General features: G+C 31.9%; 1 protein-coding gene across 4 annotated transcripts in view; it reads left to right on the plus strand.

Annotated features, from left to right (window-relative positions):
* Positions 1 to 3,239: 3,239 nt before the first annotated feature.
* Positions 3,240 to 18,916, plus strand: part of LOC129879847 (MADS-box protein SOC1-like) — a 41,621-nt gene continuing 25,944 nt past the window's right edge. For 2 of the 4 annotated variants that reach the window (XM_055953573.1, XM_055953582.1), the window contains exons 1-2: positions 3,240 to 4,046; positions 13,246 to 13,324. In XM_055953573.1, coding sequence (XP_055809548.1) covers positions 3,865 to 4,046; positions 13,246 to 13,324 — 261 coding nt within the window. In that variant the 5' untranslated portion in view covers positions 3,240 to 3,864. The remainder of the gene's footprint in view (positions 4,047 to 13,245; positions 13,325 to 18,916) is intronic. The other 2 variants (XM_055953589.1, XM_055953569.1) reach the window with 2 other exon arrangements.

Consider the following 18,916-nt stretch of genomic DNA (forward strand, 5'->3'; position numbering starts at 1 on the left):
AATTTATGAGCTTATTAAGGGGCTACAATACTATTTTCAACAAATTAATTTGGAGAAACATATTTGGTACTCACTCCATTTTAAAATAAATAGATTGTTGAATCTTTTTTCATAATTTAAAATAAGAAAATTGTTCAAAGTTCAAGAAAATTATATCCACATCATTCTTTTGGCATTTTGTTCGTTCGGAAAATGACATTAAGCAATCCATTCATCCCACTCTATACTTGTCTTAGTAACTCTCTCTTTTTAGAACCTCAAACTGATCATAAACTCAAAAGTGTTAACTTCGTCTTCGTAAATGAATTCTACACGATGCGAATCTATATTAGTGAGTCAATAGATTCTCTATATCGGTTAACAAAAAAAATAAGGGATCGTTTAATAGCTGGTAAAGAAGAAAATTATTCATATATTAACTTTTATATAAGTTATACAATATTTAATAGTTATTTAGAAAATAGGTTATTCATGTATAAAATTTATACAACATTTGATTTGCAGCTTAGAAACCCGCATAATTAATACATGTATAAGTTATAAGGGAATCAATGTATTATTTTATGCAGAGTAAAGGATGAAATAAATAATATCTGCATAACTAATATACCTGAATAATTCTAAAAAGGTGGGAACGATCTCTTGAGTCGTCGTTTGGTAGCTGGATAAGAAATAAATTATCTATGTATTAATTTTCGTATTACTTATATGACGTTTGGTAATAGGTAGATATGAAATAAATTATTCATGTATAAAAATTAATACGATGTTTGTTTGACAATTTAGAAACTTGCATATCTCATGCATGCATGTATAAGGTATGAGAAAATATATATATTATGTTATACAGGATTGAAGGTGGAATAACTAATATATGTATAATTAATCTCTGCATAACGAATACATGCATACAATAATACATAAATTTATTCATAACATCCTTATATTATTAATACATGCATAGCTCTAACCAACTACCAAACAACCCCTAAGGGGCGTTTGATGTGATGGATAAAAGAGTTAATTTCAGAATAAATTTTGAGTACCCTCTAATTCATTGTTTGGTTACAAAATATGGGATAACTCATCTCATGATTAATAATTAGTAATGGGATAACTTATCTCTATCTTTGGGTGGAATAGTAATATCAGGATAACTTAACCCGAAATAAAAAAGTTAAAATTACAAAAGTATCCCTTTAAACCCTTTTCATTTATATATATATTTATATTATTTTTAATATCATGTATAATAACATTCACAACCTTCATCACTCCTTATTTTTAGGATAATTCTTCATAAAAAAATTACACTATATACATATAGTTTTTATTTATGAATTTATTTGATTAATTCTTATGTTTATTTATATTTTACAATTTACGGTACAATAATGAGAATGCACAAATAAAATATTCAAGCTAAATAAGATGGAACTTTTATTTTTTTAAGAATGAACAACTAAAGTTTGAAAAGAAAATATAAAAAACTAAATAAAGTGAAATATATTTTTGTAAACAAACAACTCATTCTTAGACTTTATGCAATGCATATTATTTTGAATACAAGAAACCAAACAACCAATAAGAAATAATCTCAGTACAACTTATCTCATTATAACTAATCCTAACATAATTTATATTCAAACCGAATGCGCCCTAAGGGTTTAATTTGGAACCTCGAATAAAACATCTTTTTTTGTTGAGCGCGATTGGTGGTCCCAAAGAGAGTTTTGAAGAATGAAATAATCTACAGAAAAGGACCTAAAATGCCCTTGAACTATTGAAAATGGTACAAAAATGCCCTCATCCATCTATTGGGCCTAAAATCCTGGTGACATCCACATTTACGTCCAAAAATGACCTTTTCTTTAACAGAAAAGGGCATGAGGAACATTTTTATACCATTTTCAATAGTTCGAAGGTATTTTAGGCCCTTTTCTGTAATTAAAATTCTGTTAAATAAATTTTAATTTATAGTTAATTTTAAATAATTAAATTGTAACCTATATATGGCCGCCACGTGTTTAAAAAAATAATTCAAATTATTTAATTAAAATTTTGTTAAATAATTTTTTATTTAAAATTAATTTTAAATAATTAAATTGTAACAAACAAATGGCCGCTACGTGCTTTAAAAAATTATTTAAATTATTTAATTAAAATTTTATTAAATAAATTTTGATTTATAATTAAATTGTAATCAATAGATGGCCGCCACGTGTTTAAAAAATTATTCAAATTATTTATTTTAAATTATGTTAAAGAAATTTTAATATATAATTAATTTTAAATAATTAAATTGTAACCAATAGATGACCGCTACATGTTTCAAAAAATTATTTAATTAAAATTATGTTAAAGAAAAGGTCATTTTTGGAACTAAAAGTTGATGATTATTATATAAAATTTTAAAAATTAATGCCTTTGACATCTACCTTTAGGTTCAAAAATAATCTTTTCTTTAACATAATTTTAATTAAATAATTTAAATAATTTTTTTAAACACGTAGCAGCTATCTATTGGTAATAATTTAATTATTTAAAATTAATTATAAATCAAAATTTATTTAACAGAATTATAATTAAATAATTTAAATAATTTTTTTAAACACGTGGCGGCCATTTATTGGTTACAATTTAATTATTTAAAATTAATTATAAATTAAAATTTATTTAATAGAATTTTAATTAAATAATTTTTTAAACGTGTGGCGGCCATTTATTGGTTACAATTTAATTATTTAAAATTAATTATAAATTAAAATTTATTTAATAGAATTTTAATTAAATAATTTTTTAAACGTGTGGCGGCCATTTATTGGTTACAATTTATTATTTAAAATTAATTATGAATTACAATTTATTTAACAAAATTTTAATTACGGAAAAGGGCCTAAAATGCGTTCGAACTATTGGAAATGGTACAAAAATGCCCCCCTTGCACTTTTTCGTTAAAGAAAAAAATCATTTTTGGACCTAAAGATGAATATTAAGGGCATTTTAAGCCCAACAGATGGACGAGGGATATTTTTATACCATTTTTAATAGTTAAAGGACATTTTAGGTCTTTTTCCGAATAATCTATGATTCTCTCTCGTTGCTAACCATATACTTATTGTATTATTATTGTTATTATCTCTTTCTTAGGAACTGTTTTTTGTACCTCTATAGTAAAATTACCAAAAGAAGAAAAAGACATAAGTGGAGTTCTTTCCTTAATTATTTAATGCCTTTTTTCTTTTTATATCCACTGGTTGTAACTCAAAAAGGAAAGATAATACACTGGAAGAAAGTTCTTGAGAAATCAATGCTCTCATTTTATTTTTTCTGGTCAACATTAATTTTCTTAGCTAGGGCTTCTATAACAATGAGTTTTCACTCTATAATTTACTTACAATTTTTTCTATTTCCTTTTCTCTTTATCTTTCAGATCTGAGAAACCCATAAACCTTTTTTCTTGTTAGGGGTCATATCCACTTCAAGATTTAGAATCTTTCTATTTTTGGAAAACTTCTCATGAATTGTTAGGATTTCTTGATTTTTGGTTGTATGTATTATCTTGTCTTAAAATAGTTGAAAGTGATTTATTCAAATCCATGATTTGCTTATCTCAAATCTTGGTTAGAGACCTTTCTATTTTTAGAAACATTCTCATGAATTGCTTGATTTAAAAGTTGACCCTTTTAAGAGATTATTCATATCCATGATTTGCTTGTCTCAAATCTTGATTTAGATACCTTTCTACTTTTGGAAACTCTCCATGAAGTGCTATGATTTCTTGATTTAAAAAGTGTTGACCCTTTTAAGAGATTATTCATTAGTCTCAAAGCTTGTTTTTATTAATTTCTCAAGAAGAAGAAAATGGTGAGGGGAAAAACTGAATTAAAAAGGATTGAAAATATATCAAGAAAGCAAGTGACTTTCTCAAAAAGGAGAGGTGGACTTCTTAAGAAGGCATTTGAGCTCTCAGTTCTTTGTGATGCTGAAGTTAGTCTTATCATTTTTTCTCAAACAGGAAAGCTTTTTGAGTTCTCAAGTTCAAGGTACACTCCAATATTAATCTCTTAATTTAATTCCTATATATAATATTACTCTTTTTTCAACTTTTATTTTTTAATTATATTAGCATTCCTATATAACTGGCCATTAGGATTTGATGCAACAAGTACCAAGTACAATGATCACAACAGCTCATGACTGTCTAAAAGGGATCCTTTCTTGTTTCTACCTAGCATTTGATCTGTTTGACTCCGTGAAAACATAATTAGTGTAATTTCATAAATGAAATCAGGAAAGGTTAGTGTGTACACAATTTTATTTTTATATTGAAAAAAGTTAAAGAGATTGTTTTTGATAAATCATCATTCAAGTAAAACATTATATATAACAAGAAGTATATTGATGATGGTACATGAAGTATTTATAATATAGGTGCATCATAAATAATCTATACAAATTCTTGATTAAGCTGTAACTTGTACAATTTCTAGACTATTTTATGTAAAATATGTGGTAAACTACACTTCAAACAAGCTAGTAAAATTTTTGAAGTACGTGACAAGATGCTACTTGTGGCTTTAATTCTTTTTGGAATATAATAATATGAATATACCTGAAGGCAAATTGTGTGGTAAAAAGGTCAATTTTAAAAATAAGTTATTTCTAATTATAAAAACCTAATATTCTTTTGGAACATAATAATAAAAAAAAAGTGTGCAATCTAAATTGGGATAGAGGGATTAGTAACTTTTATATACTTACTCATCCTATAAAAAGTCTGATTAATATTTTGAAAAACAAAAAAGGATAGTGCACAAGAATTCCTTGTTCTCCAAATTAACAATCTTGGGCTTTTCATTATAAATTTCTCTTATCCTAAACCCTCTTTCTTCTTTTATAGCTTCTAGCCTCTTCTCAAGATCGTTAACTAGGATTGAAAAATTTAATTAAAAAAAGATGAAACTATGAAAAAAGAACGAAGATTTAGAATAAAAAAACTTTGTAATGAAAAGAACTAGAATTAGTTGTTTTTCTTGGATTGATTACAAAAACCTAATGATGCTCCTATTTATACGTGTCTAGGGATGCTTCTAGAAATTTCTACATGCATCTATAAAAGAAAATATCTAGATAACTTTATCTTCTTACCATATTAAGAAGAATCTAGAACTTTTAGATCGATAAATATCTAAGATATTATAATAGATCATTCCAGAAGCTTCCTAAAAAATCTAAGATTTTTTGTAGTTCCAAAAAAATAAACTTTAGCTTTTTTCACATTCTCATGGTAATTTTTATATATATATAGAAATAGACAGTGTAATATTTAGCTTTATGTCTTCCTTAAAAGTGTTGCAACTTCATAGATTGACTTTTTATATAATTCCTCCATTAATAGAACTAAATTGCACCAAAAGGAGATTACTCGTCGAGAATTCTAGCTGGGAGATTCACTACTTTCACCATTTTGGTGAATTGATGAGAATTCAATTTGATCTCTACTTTTTCTATTTCCTCTTCTCCGATCCTCAATTTGGGATCTACATTTGCAGTAATTGCAATAACAAAAACAAATAAAAAATGAACTCATAATTCTAACATAAAAACTTTCATTGTACAACGCCTCATAAAGTTAGAAATACTTTTTCTCTCTAGAATCAGAGCTTTCTCTCAGCTAGCTAAGGATGGCTGGCGAGGAAGACAAAGGGTTGAGGGAGAACATGCAAACACACATAAGTACCAAAATTAGACAAAAAGAAGTTTCGCAGTCCAAAGATGCAAAAAAGATGAAGAGCACTAATGTTCTTCAAGGAGTATTACCCTTAAATCTGAAACAAATAATGACATCGACATTAATGAAACAAATAATAACCTTGATGGCAAATAACAGGGAAAAATGCTTAGGGATGAATTCCTATGCAGACCAAGTTGAAACGAAAGAGAAGATTAAAGCAGACAAGTACATATCAAACCATAGAATTTAAAATTATAATCGTGGAGCAATAAGGTGGGTAAATCACCAACTAGTGTGGGTAGAAATTTGAATGCAAAGGAGGTTAGTGACACTAATTGAAGATTATTATGGATGTTGTCAAAGAGAAAGTTGTGGAAATCAAATGTTGGTGGGATTGATAGCCATATTTGTTGAAATTAATAGTTAAATTTTGGTGAAAGTTGGTAGTCAAATTTTGTAGAAATTGGCTTTCACAGTTGTTCAAATTGTTAGTTAAATATTGATGAAAGTTGACAATCTAACTTTGTAGAAATTGATTGCCACATTTATGTCAATCAAGAGGTTCAAAAACTTTATACAATTGAATATTTGAAAATATACCAAAATAGAGAAAGCAATAGAGAGAATAGAGAGTAATCCACAAACTATTTCTTAGTTTGTGAGAAAATATTATGGAAGCAATATTTTAGTGAGTTGTGTGAAATAAAAGAGTGTTGTTTTTATAAAAGAGTAGTCATATTTTGATACTACCAAGTTGTCATCACTATTATTGTATCATATTTACCTCTTTATAATATTTTGTGTCGTCATTACTCTTTTATTATTGCTATTTAGCGTGAATATTATCATGATTGAGATTATCATTTTTTCAACATCGTGGTATCAGAGACATGAAAAATAATAGTCCACTGTCTTTTCAATACCCCGTCTTACAAAAGAAAATTATAAAAAATGGTGTCTACGAATGAAAGTCATTCTTGGCTCAAGATGTTTGGGACATTGTTGACAAAGGGTATACAAAACCCGCTAATGAGGAAACTTTGTCCCAAAATGAAAAGGAGGTCTTGTTAAAGATAAAAAAGAAAGATCAACAGGTCCTCACTTTCATCCACCAATGTTTAGATGATGGCATGTTTGAGAAGGTGGCTGATGCAATCACCTCAAAAGAAGCTTGTGAGATTTTACAAAATTCTCTCCAAGGAGTTGATAAAGTGAAGAAGATAAAACTTCAAATCCGAATCCATTTTGGATTTCTGTTCAAGATTGATGGCCATTGTGAATCAACTAAGAAGGTACGGGGAAAAAGTAGATGATGTGCGTGTGGTAGAAAAAGATCCTTCGCTCTTTTAACACCTAAATTTGATTATGTGGTGTGTGCTATTAAAGAGTCTAAAGATTTAGACTCTATAACAATAGAGCAATTGGAAGGTTCTTTGCAAGCCCATAAAAAAGATGAAAAGGAGAAAAGAAGAGCCACTAGAGCAACTTCTTAAAACTCAGACATCCTTCAAAGATTTAGAAGGTGTAAAAAGTTATAGATGAAATGGACAATGGAAAGGCCGTGGAGATTGTGGTGGCCGTGGAGGCCATGGAAGAGAAAGAAGCTATATTAACAAATTCAACAATGAAGATAAAAGCCACCAATCATTCAGAGGTCGTGGTCGTGGACAACCAGGAGGTAGAGGACGTGGAGCTTATCAAGGTACCTATGAAATGAGGTATGATAAATCTAAAATTGAGTGCTATAACTGTCGTCATAAACTTGGACATTACTCTTGGAATGTCATAGCAATGTTGAAGAGAAAGCTAACCTTGTTGACAACAACAAAGACGAAGATGAGTTAACACTGTTAATGACACTTAAAGAAGAAATACAAATGATTGTAGTTCATGGTATCTTGACAATGGAGCAAGTAATCACATGTGTGGACACAAAGACAAATTTGTGGTGATAAAGAAGATGGTGAAATGTAATGTGTTTTTTAGAGATACCTCAAAGGTCCAAATTGAAGGGATAGGTACAATTTTGATATCTTGTAAAGATGGTGGCCATAAATTGATTAATGAGGTTTACTATGTGCCAAAATTGTAAAGTAATATTTTGAGTTTGGGTCAACTTCTTGAAAAAGGATATGATATTCATATGAAAAATATGCATCTCTGCCTTAGAGATTCAAGTAACAACTGAATTGCTAAAGTGAATATGGAAAAGAATAGGTTGTTTTCTTTGAATATTAAGACCATTGATGCGAAGTGTTTGAAGGCTAATGTGCAAGATGACTCATGGTGTTGGCACATGCGATTTGGGCACTTGAATTTTGAAGCACTCAGATCAATGGACGACAAGAAAATGGTTGATGGAATTCCATCAATCAACCATCCCAATTAGTTGTGTGAAGCATGTCTTCTTGAAAAACACGCATGGAGGAGTTTTCCTAAAGAATCCACGTCAAGAGCAACCAAGCCACTCCAGCTTGTACACACCGATGTGTGTGGTCTAATTAATCCACCTTTTTTTGGTAAAAGTAAATACTTCTTGCTCTTTATTGATGATTTCAGTAGAAAGACTTGAGTATATTTTTTGAAGCAAATATCAAAAACTTTTATTGCTTTTAAAATTTTTAAAGCACTTGTAGAAAAAGAAAGTGGCTATGAAATAAAAGCATTAAGGTCTGATAGAGGAGGCGAATTCACTTCAAAAGAATTTAATGACTTTTGTCAATCTCATGGAATTCGTCGCCCTCTAACGGTACTTTACTTGCCCCAGTAAAGTGGAGTTGCAAAAAAGAAAGAATAGGACAATTCTTAATATGGCTAGATGTATGTTGAAAACTAAAAATATGCCAAAAGACTTTTGGGCCGATGCTGTTTCTTGTGCAGTTTATTTGAGCAACAGGTCTCCAACAAAAAATCTGCGAGATCAAACACCTCAAGAGGCATGGAACGGAAGAAATCCAAGTGTCAAGCACTTGAAAATCTTTTGAAGCATAGCCTATGCTCATGTTCCACATCAAGGGAGAGCTAAACTTGACGATCAAAGTGTCAAGTATTTGTTTATTGGATATGACGTGAGTTCAAAATGCTACAAGTTATACAACCCAAATAATAATAAGGTGGTGGTGAGTCATGATGTTGAATTTGATGAAGAAGCGTCATGGAATTGGGAGACTCAGGAAGAAAGAACATATGATTTTCTTCCATACTTTGGAGATGAAGAAGAACAGGAGACCATGACACCTACACAGGATGTTACCCCACCTGCTTCACCAGCAAATATTGCATCTCCATCTACTCAAGAGAGTTCAAGTGAAAGGCCGCATAGAATGCGGAGCATCCAAGAACTCTATGATAGCACAGAAGAAGTTATTAATTTTGATTTTTTGTGTTGTCTCTTTGATGATAGTGAATCAATGAATTTTGATGAAGCTATTACAGACAAAAGGTGGAGACAAGCCATGGAGGAAGAAATCCAGTCAATCGAGAATTTTTCTACTTTAGGCACAAGTCTTGCCTTTTATAATATTTGGTGTCGTTGTTACTCTTTTGTTATTTCTATTTAGCGTGAATATTATCATGAGTGAGATTATCATTTTTCCAACAAAAGTAGCATACTAGCACTCGGTTGTGTTTTGTTGAGTGTTGAAATATAACCCTCCTCTAACAGTCATCGAAAGATATTTCAAAAGAATTTGGGGTCCGTTGGGTATTAATAAGATTACGCAAGTTAATAAAAGAGTCTTCCTTTGCGATTCAATGGCATAGAGAGCAAAGATAAGCCAATTGAAGTGGGAGCATAAACTTTTGATAGGAAACTGGTGATAATAAAGCCATGGTAATCAGATGTGGAGATGAGCAAAATAATGAAAGAAAAGGTTCCCATATTGATTCATTGTTTGGTAGTCTCAAGTATTGGGGTCAGACAACTCTAATTAAATTACAAGTCTAGTGGGGAAACCAAAATGAAGGTTGATAGTACAAACACTATAAAGGAAAGACTAATGTGTGTCAGGGTACATGTGGAGGTAGGTACCTTTGAACCAAAGTTATCCAATATTTATACTGTTCGAAAATAAGGTGGGGAGAATCATAGAGCAAAAGATTTATTATGAGTGATAGTCTGTACTATGTAATATTGCAAGGTATTTAAGCATGATACAAAAGAGCGTAGAAAGTTGGTTGGGGTTTAGATATCAAATAGGCTAAAGGAGAACCATGCTAAATAAATGGGAAAGCCAAATCAGGAAAAGACAAAGTTACTCTACAAGCTAAAGAGAAGAGAAAAGAGAACAAGGCAGTGGAAAAATCCAATATCAATCTACAACAACAACAACTCACCATTCCAAAAGGTAATATTTTTTCCCGAGTGAATAACATAGCACTAACAAAGGGCCAAAATTAATACCAAATGTGGCCACCACAAGTTCAAAAATAGCAAAAGAGGAACAAGTCCAGGAAAAGGGAGGGGTGGAATTAATCCTCCACCTAATGGATAAAATTAAACTTTGAATTACCAGGGACTTGAATAAACCAAATAAAAAAAATTCTTGTTTTGGAGGCCTTGGAAGAGAACAATAGCATAAGAAAGAAAATTAATATTATTTCTAGACGTTGATGTTGTGAAACACACAATCAGGAGACACTATCCTATCTTTTTCTACACCTCCCATATATATAAGCTACTAAATTATGAAAGCAGTTTGCCTCATGTGTAGGTATAAACATAAATGGGTTGTATTTACAACAACTCCATATCTGTAATCCTCATAATGTAGTCTGTCTACAAAGCAATGCTTGCAATCATAATGTGGGAACTCTGGGAAATGAGAAATTTAAGAAGAGAGGAGACACAACTCTCAAAAGGATGATTTACCAAATACAGTTAACTATCCAACAACTGATTAATGTAATTATAGGGGTACCAAGTGAGTGGCCTAATGTAATACGATTTTTGAGTTGCTACAGGCCCAAGTTACACTATTGTATATTAAATTGGAAGATGTTAGAAATTGGAAAAATTAAGTGTAACACAGATAGAGCGAGCAATGATAATTCAGGACAAAAAGAAAGTTGTTTTCCTAAGAAAAATATTTTTCAAAAAAATTGTTCTATCAAATATGGAAAACTAAGAAAATATTTTTTATCATACCAAACACACCCTTATCTTCCATAGAAAGGAAAATCATAAATACATACAAAACTCAAATTTCAACTATCAGGATAAGGATACGCAAGATTAAGCAACATAAAAAAGCTGCAAGGATGAATATCAATAGAAAAAGCAAATAAGAGAACACAAAACAAAAATATTTCCAGGACAATATATCTCATACACTTGGGCATTACAATTGTGTACATATTAGTTTGGCTAAGCTATGTTATCTATCAAAAATCGATTTCACCAAAAAAAAGGGGTTGTGGATTGCAGTTAGAACTTGAAGCACAGAGGTTAGCTGAAAATCCTAATAAAGCAGTGAAGAATTAGTTTCATCATCAAACTCAGGTAGTCAAACGCCAAAACAACATAAAAATATTAGGTAAAGACCTATGTAGAGACCAAGAAGAAAGAAGGGAAGGGGACTTGTAAGGGGAGAGTTGCTAACTCCTGACGGCAACCTTACACAGATCCATGGAGCAATGAACGTACCCCAACTGCTTAGAAGCACAAAAGAAGAAGAGAATAATATTCTCGAAAATCGACAAACCAAAGAGAGCTATCAAGAGAAGAACAACAACAATCACGTGCCTTGAAATAATGAAGGCTTGATATAGAGCTTAAGCGAGGAAGATCCATGGGGCTCAAGAGAGAAATAACCCAAAGGAATAGGAAGAAGAGGTGGTGATTTCAGCGATAACTTCATGCATAGCACCTTGGAGAAGTCGATGGACAAGCTTATCACACACAACAACTTACGTATAGATATAGGATTATTTGGGTCGGATCTTTTTTGGAAAAGGTCATTTTGTTTTTCTTTGCTATTTTTTTCTTTTGTTTTGTTTTGAGCGTCCGATCAGACTTGTTATTTTTTGGATTATTGGTTTGTTAAAATGGTCTCGAACCACAAATTTATTTTTAAGAAAAGAGAGTTCAGTTGATTTATATGATAATACAGATAACAAGCACGGTCAAACACTTTTAAGAAGTGATAATCAAGAGGTTCGTGAAATTTTTTACAAACAAGAAACATTCTTCATTAGCAATGTTAAACATCCTAATGATACAATTAAGGATAATCTTAACCCCAAGATAACTCAAAACAATTGTGTTGATGATCATGAGATGAAGTAATAATGAAGAGATTTTGGACAATACTCACCTCTTGAGTTAGCTTTTGAGATTGAACTAGAGTTAATGCCCTCTTTTTATAATAGTATCAGAGTCAAATATATTTATATTCTTGGTTTATTCAATGTTGGATCTCTATGTTATGTTATCCACTCTCACATGTCCAATTTTAGACTGGCATGGAGGACTGTTAAGTATCCCATATTGATGAGGAAATGAGATATTATCTCTTTATATAATCTTAAATAATTTTGATCACCTCATAAACTAATCTCTAGGGTTGAGTTATACCCCATATTCATCGACAATATTGTAGAATGGCCAACCTTATTGTACACTTGACATTTGTTTTAGTTAAGCAATCATCACAAGGTTACGAGTCTATGGTGTAAGAGTTCGACTAGACCCCTACCATCTAATTTATATAAGTACAAATACTTAAATTCTTTTGAAGGTAAACATGAACCTAGACATTGAATTGGTGGATTAGATGAATGTGAGACAACATTATTATCTTCAGTCCATTCAAAACATTCATCTTATGAAATTACCAAAAAAAATACAAATCACCTGGTGATGTCTCACTTTTTCATTGCTTATAAATTCAAGTCTTGCCTCAGATTTTAGATATTGAAATACTGAAAATATTCTTCTTCCCTATTCTCTTGCATTACCTTCGAAATAAAAGTAAGTGTCAAGTATGATTTGCTCTATTGTTGAGTTACTTTTGTTGAAATGCTGCATTTTGAGTTCCCACAATTATAAAATAGTTTATTTGGTTTTTTTGGAGGAATTAATTGGAAACCTTAGCAGTGATGAGATAAGATTTCTTAAGGACAAACAGCGTGATTCTGTTTCTACTTTGATCTATTACTCAATTTGAAAATTTAATTTTTTTGCTCTTTTATTAAATCTGATTAAAATACAGAAAGATAACATCACCTTCTTTGTAATTGGTGAACATATTAAAACTTCTCATGATCAATGGATTCAACCTAGTACAAAGTCAGTGGTGATGCTAGAAATTTTATTAAGGATGTTTAAAATTTAATATATACATATAAAAAATAATTTTTAATCTGTATACATAATATAACTTTTTAATGAATAAAAGGTGTTCAACTGATCATCTTTCACATTATTTGTCGTTCCATTATTGTTCAGTAACATGTTGGAGAACTGATAGTGGTGAGATTTTCTTCAATTTCTTTTTTCCTTTTTACAGTACTAACAAGATAATAGAACGTTATCAGAAGAATGACAAGAATTCAAATGACAAAATTATACTTGAACAGACTACAGAGGTTAGCATTCTTTTCAATTATGTCCTGTTTACATGTTGTATAATATTTTATATTGGATTACGTGGTATAAATATTTCAAATTCTTAGAATAAACTTTATTGGTAACTTTTATAAAAGTATAATCAAGTAACCAATATGCTTTTATATAATAGATTAACATTATATTGATTGTGTAAAAAAATCTTTAAAATATCAATTTATATACTCAACTTGCCTATTTCCCCCTTTCTTGTTTTCTTAGTAGGCGTTCAGATATGTGATTTCATTTCATAATTCAAAATCATGAGATAAAATAAGTGTTTGGACATGTGATTTTATCTCATAATTTTAACTGATGAGATGAAATCGCGAATTCTCCAGGAAGCTTGATTTGAGAATTTTATATTTTTAAAATACAAAATTGATCCACAAGTTTATATTTTGTAAAAAAAGGGCATTTTATATCTACATAATTTTTTGCAAGAATATCAAAAAAGTGATGAAAAATTCACAGAATAGGAACATAAAGATATAGTTACTAATGATATTGATCATATTCAATTATATCAAAGAATAGTTCACTACAATTCATGTTTAATTTTATCTTAAAAAAAAGGCATTTAATATCTATATAATTTTTTGCGAAAATACCAAAGGAGTGATGAAAAATTCACGGAATAGGAGCACAAATATATAGTTACCAATAATATTGATCATATTCAATTATATCAAAGAGTAGTTCACTACAATTCATGTTTAATTTTACCTTTTATTGAACTACAGTTTGATCAATAAATGTTGTATTTTTCTTAGAATAACTTTGTGACGGTGTCTTATACTTTTGATATGAACTTTTCTTTATTTGGTAAGATTGTATTAAAAAAATTGAGGCAATTTTAATAGTTTTCACAACGTATAAGGTTTTTATATTTATGAACAATTTTTTTTTTCCAAAACTCTCTTGTTTATTAATAATTAATAAGAACTACAAGAGAGGGGGACATAAGGCCAAACAATTCTTCACACATAACATCAAAAGGAAACAACTAGGCTAGGCTAAGCTCTATAACTAGGAGTTTCCATCCGGGAAGGCTTCTTCTTCATAGTGGCTCATAATGCCAGAATGCTTTTCTTTTTTGAACCTAAAGGATGCAAGGTTAAGTTTATCCATCCTCAAAGGTCCTCTAGTAGTAACAGACATCTGTTCTTCTCTGGTAATAATTTCATTTATGTCTCTTGTTGTCGCATATCTAGCGAGAGAGTCAGCTACTGCATTAGCCTCCCTAAAGCAATGCATAACCTCACAATTCATATCTCTAATCTTCTGTTGTAACTTGGTCAGAGTCTTCTTCAGAGTCCAAGGGGGTTGTATTAAATCGTGAATCATGTTCATCACCAACAGACTATCCATTTCTAATATGATGTGAGAATTGGAGTTAGCATGACACCATTCAATCCCATGTAAAGCTGCTTGCAATTCACATGAATTGTTCGTAGAAAACTTAATCAATTTGACAAATGCCATAATCATCTCCCCATTTTCTTTCCTAACAATTCCGCCAATTCCAGCCAAACCTTGTCTTGACATGAAGCTACCATCTGTATTGATCTTCCAAGTATTTCCTTGAGGTTTTGTCCAATTGACCAATATGCTATTGATCTTCGGTTTGTAGTTCTCAGCTATGGAGCATGTAGTAGTCCATTACCAATTAGCATCCATTTTGCTGAATTTCTTGGATATAGCTACCTGCACATTAAACAAAATTTGATTAGTAATTCGAAAAAGAGAGGTATTTTTATTATCATACCTTTTTGCATTTCTTGGTTTCCAAATTTCCCAGAAGGTGAAACAAGGAGTGAGATGAAGTAGCAGCTTGTGCACTTCATTTTGGCAGTTGACTGCCACCAATAGTCCAAAGTGCCTTGGACAGTGTTGGAGTGATGAACTATTCTAAGAGGGCTAGCCATATGATTCCAAACTTTCCTGGCCAAATCACTAGTAATGAACAAATGGTCCAGTGTCTCCAGTTGAGAGATCGTACAACAAGTACATCTAGTATCCACATGAATACCGAATCTCATAATGATACTATCAATGGGAAGTTTCCTTCTAATGACTCTCCACATGAAGAAAGAGATTTTAAAAGGAATTTCTTTGCCCCAAATTTGATTAAAAGTGGGATTTTGTTGTTGTCTCTGTCTAAGGAAATCCCAAGCAGAAGAGCATGAAAAATTTCCATTAGTAGTAGGAGTCCAAATACAATGATCTTTCTCCTCCATGTTGCCAATGTCCACTTGGATCACTTGTTGAACTAGTTAATCAAAAAGAATGTGTCTGAGAGAGTCTTGATCCCAATGATTGTCAATAATGAACTGTCTCACAGTGATGCTATCGGATTTTCTTTGGAGTTGTACTCTATTGATTAATGGACCTTGAGGAGGCCAATTATCCCACCAAAAATACATCTTGCCTTCATTGATCTCCCAGTTAATCTTTTGTTCCACAATAGGCCTGATATGAAGAAGATTTCTCCAAGCATTGGAGTTTTTTGAGTAGATAACTTGGGCCACCATGTTTGTTCTAGGGCAATGCTTGGCTTTCATAAAGTTGGACCATAAATTATTCATGGTTTTAAGCCTCCACCACCTTTTAGCTGTGAAAGCTTTACATATATCAAACAACCTTTTGAAACCCAAACCACCTTCTTCAGTAGGATAACACACATTCTTCCAAGAGCACCAGTGAAATTTGTTCTTTCCTTCTCGTTGACCCCAGAAGAAGTTGGAGAAATAATCTTCAATTTGATAAAGTATAGTCATGGGGGGTTCAAGAGCAGCAAAAATATGTAGAGTTTGGGATTGCAGAATGTGTTTGATGATAAGAGCCTTGCCGCCAGACGAAAGGAGATTATTTTGCCAACCACTAGACTTATTAATTACCTTAGTGCCCAAATCAGTGAATAGGTTAATACTTTTCCTTCCAGTATAAATAGGATACCCCAAGTATTGAAAAGAAAACTTAGTCTGATTATAGCCTGTCCATCTTTTGATCTTCCTATTGATTCTGAAGTTCACATCCTTATGAGTAATGAAGCAACTCTTGTCATTGTTAATCTCTTGACCTGATGCCTCCTGATACATCTTCAATTGCCTTATGATCAGTTTAATAGAATGCTTGTCGATAGCAGAAAAAAGCACTATATCATTAGCATAACATAGGTGATTCACTTGAGGGCCATTTTTGCTCATGGTAAAACCTTTGAAATGCACTCTGTTATTCAGATGATTGAGAGCTTTGGAGAGGGCCTCAGAACCAATAATAAATAAAGCAGGGGACAAATGATTTCCCCGTTTGAGACCTCTGGAAGAACTAAAGAAACCATGTCTAGACCCATTAACAATTACAGAATACCAGTTGTTTGAAATGATTCTATAGATGAGTTCTATAAAATATTCTCTGAAGCCAAGCTTTCTAAGGACGGACGTAAGAAAAACCCAAGAAACTTTATCGTAAGCCTTAGACATATCTAATTTCATAACCAAGTTCCCGCCAACATTACCCCTTCTGATGTCATGAACAATTTCTTGTGCCAAGAGAATGTTTTCAGTATTTAGCCTTCCTTTGATAAAACCTGATTGGTTTTAGTTTAGGAAGGATATGGCCAAGTCTCATGGAAATAATTTTGGAGAGGATTTTGTTAGTAAAATTACTCAAGCTAATAGGCCTGAGTTGTGAAAAATGATCAGGAGCCTTTACTTTTGGAACTAAAACCAAACATGAGTGAGAAAAGAACCTGGTTAAATTAGCTCCTGTGAAAAAAGCTCTCACATAGTCAATAATGTCATGCTTTACAGTGTTCCAAGCAAAGTGGAAAAACATACCATTATACCCGTCTGGACCTGCACAACTGTTAGGATCCATGGAGAAAATAGCAGCCTTAATTTCCTCCTGCTCCCAGAGAGTCATTGTCAATATCAGTAACCAAAGTATCTAAATATCTTAAGAAAGAATCACTGGAATCCCCGACATCTTCTGAGTGAGTGAAGATATTACTGAAGTGATCAATTGCTGCTTGGGCTATTTGGTCAGTACTGTCTAACCATCTGCCAGAAGAGTCCTTAATCCTAAGGATTTGAGCATGTCTTCTTCTCCCTCTGATGACACTATAGAAATATTTAGAGTTAGTGTCACCTTCCTCCGCTCATTTGACTCTAGCTTTTTGCCTCAGAATGGAATCTTGAAGCTTCATCCATTTAATGTAATCAGCCTGAGATTTGTGAAGGAGGATTCTGTTGTGATCGGAGTTATTCATTTCATATTGCTCCTCCATTAACCTGTTATGTTCCTCCTTTTGTTTGACAGTATCGAAAACGTCTCCAATGCATTCTTTGGACCATTTGCTAAGAGCTTTAGAAGGGTTTTTGAGTTGATTTTGTAATCTCCACATTGGGTTGCCTGGAATCTCTTTGTCCCAAACTTGCTTGACCACATCTATAAAACCGTCTTGTTCTGTCCAAAAATTCAAAAACTTGAAATACTTAACGTGGATGGCCTCATCTTGTGAACCTTGAAGCAATAAAATATTATGATCAGATCCGGTCTTAGGTAGATGATGAATTCTGGTAAGGGGAAATTTGGAGGCCCAGGCATCATTAATAATAACTCTATCAAGTCTCTTACTGATTTTCATCCTCATTCTCCTACCATAAACCAAGTGTAAGCACTGCCAGTGAATTGAGTATCCATAAGACCACAATCAGCCGTACAACTTATGAAATCCAAGCTCTTGGATAAAGTATGAGGCACTCCACCTTTCTTCTCATCAGCATTCAAAATAGTATTGAAATCTCTGAACACAGCCCAAGGACCATTAACCATACCATAGCCTGTCCGAAGACTTCTCCATAATCTCATTCTCTGCTAGAGTTGCTTTTAGCATATACAATCGTGACCCAAATATCGTCCGAGTCACCGATCTTGTTAACCTTGAAGGTGAGTTGTTGTTTGTGATGGAAGATGAGGCTGCAATTTATGGAGTCATTCCAAAAACACCAGATCTTACTGTTTATATTGGATATAGCATGACCAAATCCCAAAAGAGTCCTGAATTCCTCAATCTGATTGGGAATGAGGAAGGATTCTTGTAAAGCAATAAAATTAACTTTGTGAAGATTGACCAGTCTCATGAGTCTGTCAAAAGCTGCTTTTGACCTCATACCCCTAATATTCCTTATGATTGCTTTTAATCATTTAAACAGATGGGGATATCAGAGCTTTTGTCTCTGATTTTGTCATGTAAAAGTCCTGCCTGACTAGTACGTCCTGCTTGACTTCCTTTTTGTCTTTGTTTCCTCTGTTTTGGGCCTCTTGGAGAAAGACCATTTTTGTCAGTGATATCTTGAATATCCTTTGCTAATGGATTCTCAGGATCCTTGAGAATAGAAATGGCCCCTTGCTCCTGATCTTGCCTAAATTCCTCGTGTGATTCTTCGACTAGTTGATCCTCAGATATTCTAGTATTCTCCTCTTCATGCACTTTTCCTTTCTCTTTGTTGTTCCTGGTAATTTGTTCGTTAGTACAATTATTCTTGTTATCCTGAGAATCTGTTTGT

The sequence above is a fragment of the Solanum dulcamara genome, chromosome 1 (genome assembly GCF_947179165.1).
Source record: "Solanum dulcamara chromosome 1, daSolDulc1.2, whole genome shotgun sequence".
Classification (NCBI taxonomy): domain Eukaryota; kingdom Viridiplantae; phylum Streptophyta; class Magnoliopsida; order Solanales; family Solanaceae; genus Solanum; species Solanum dulcamara.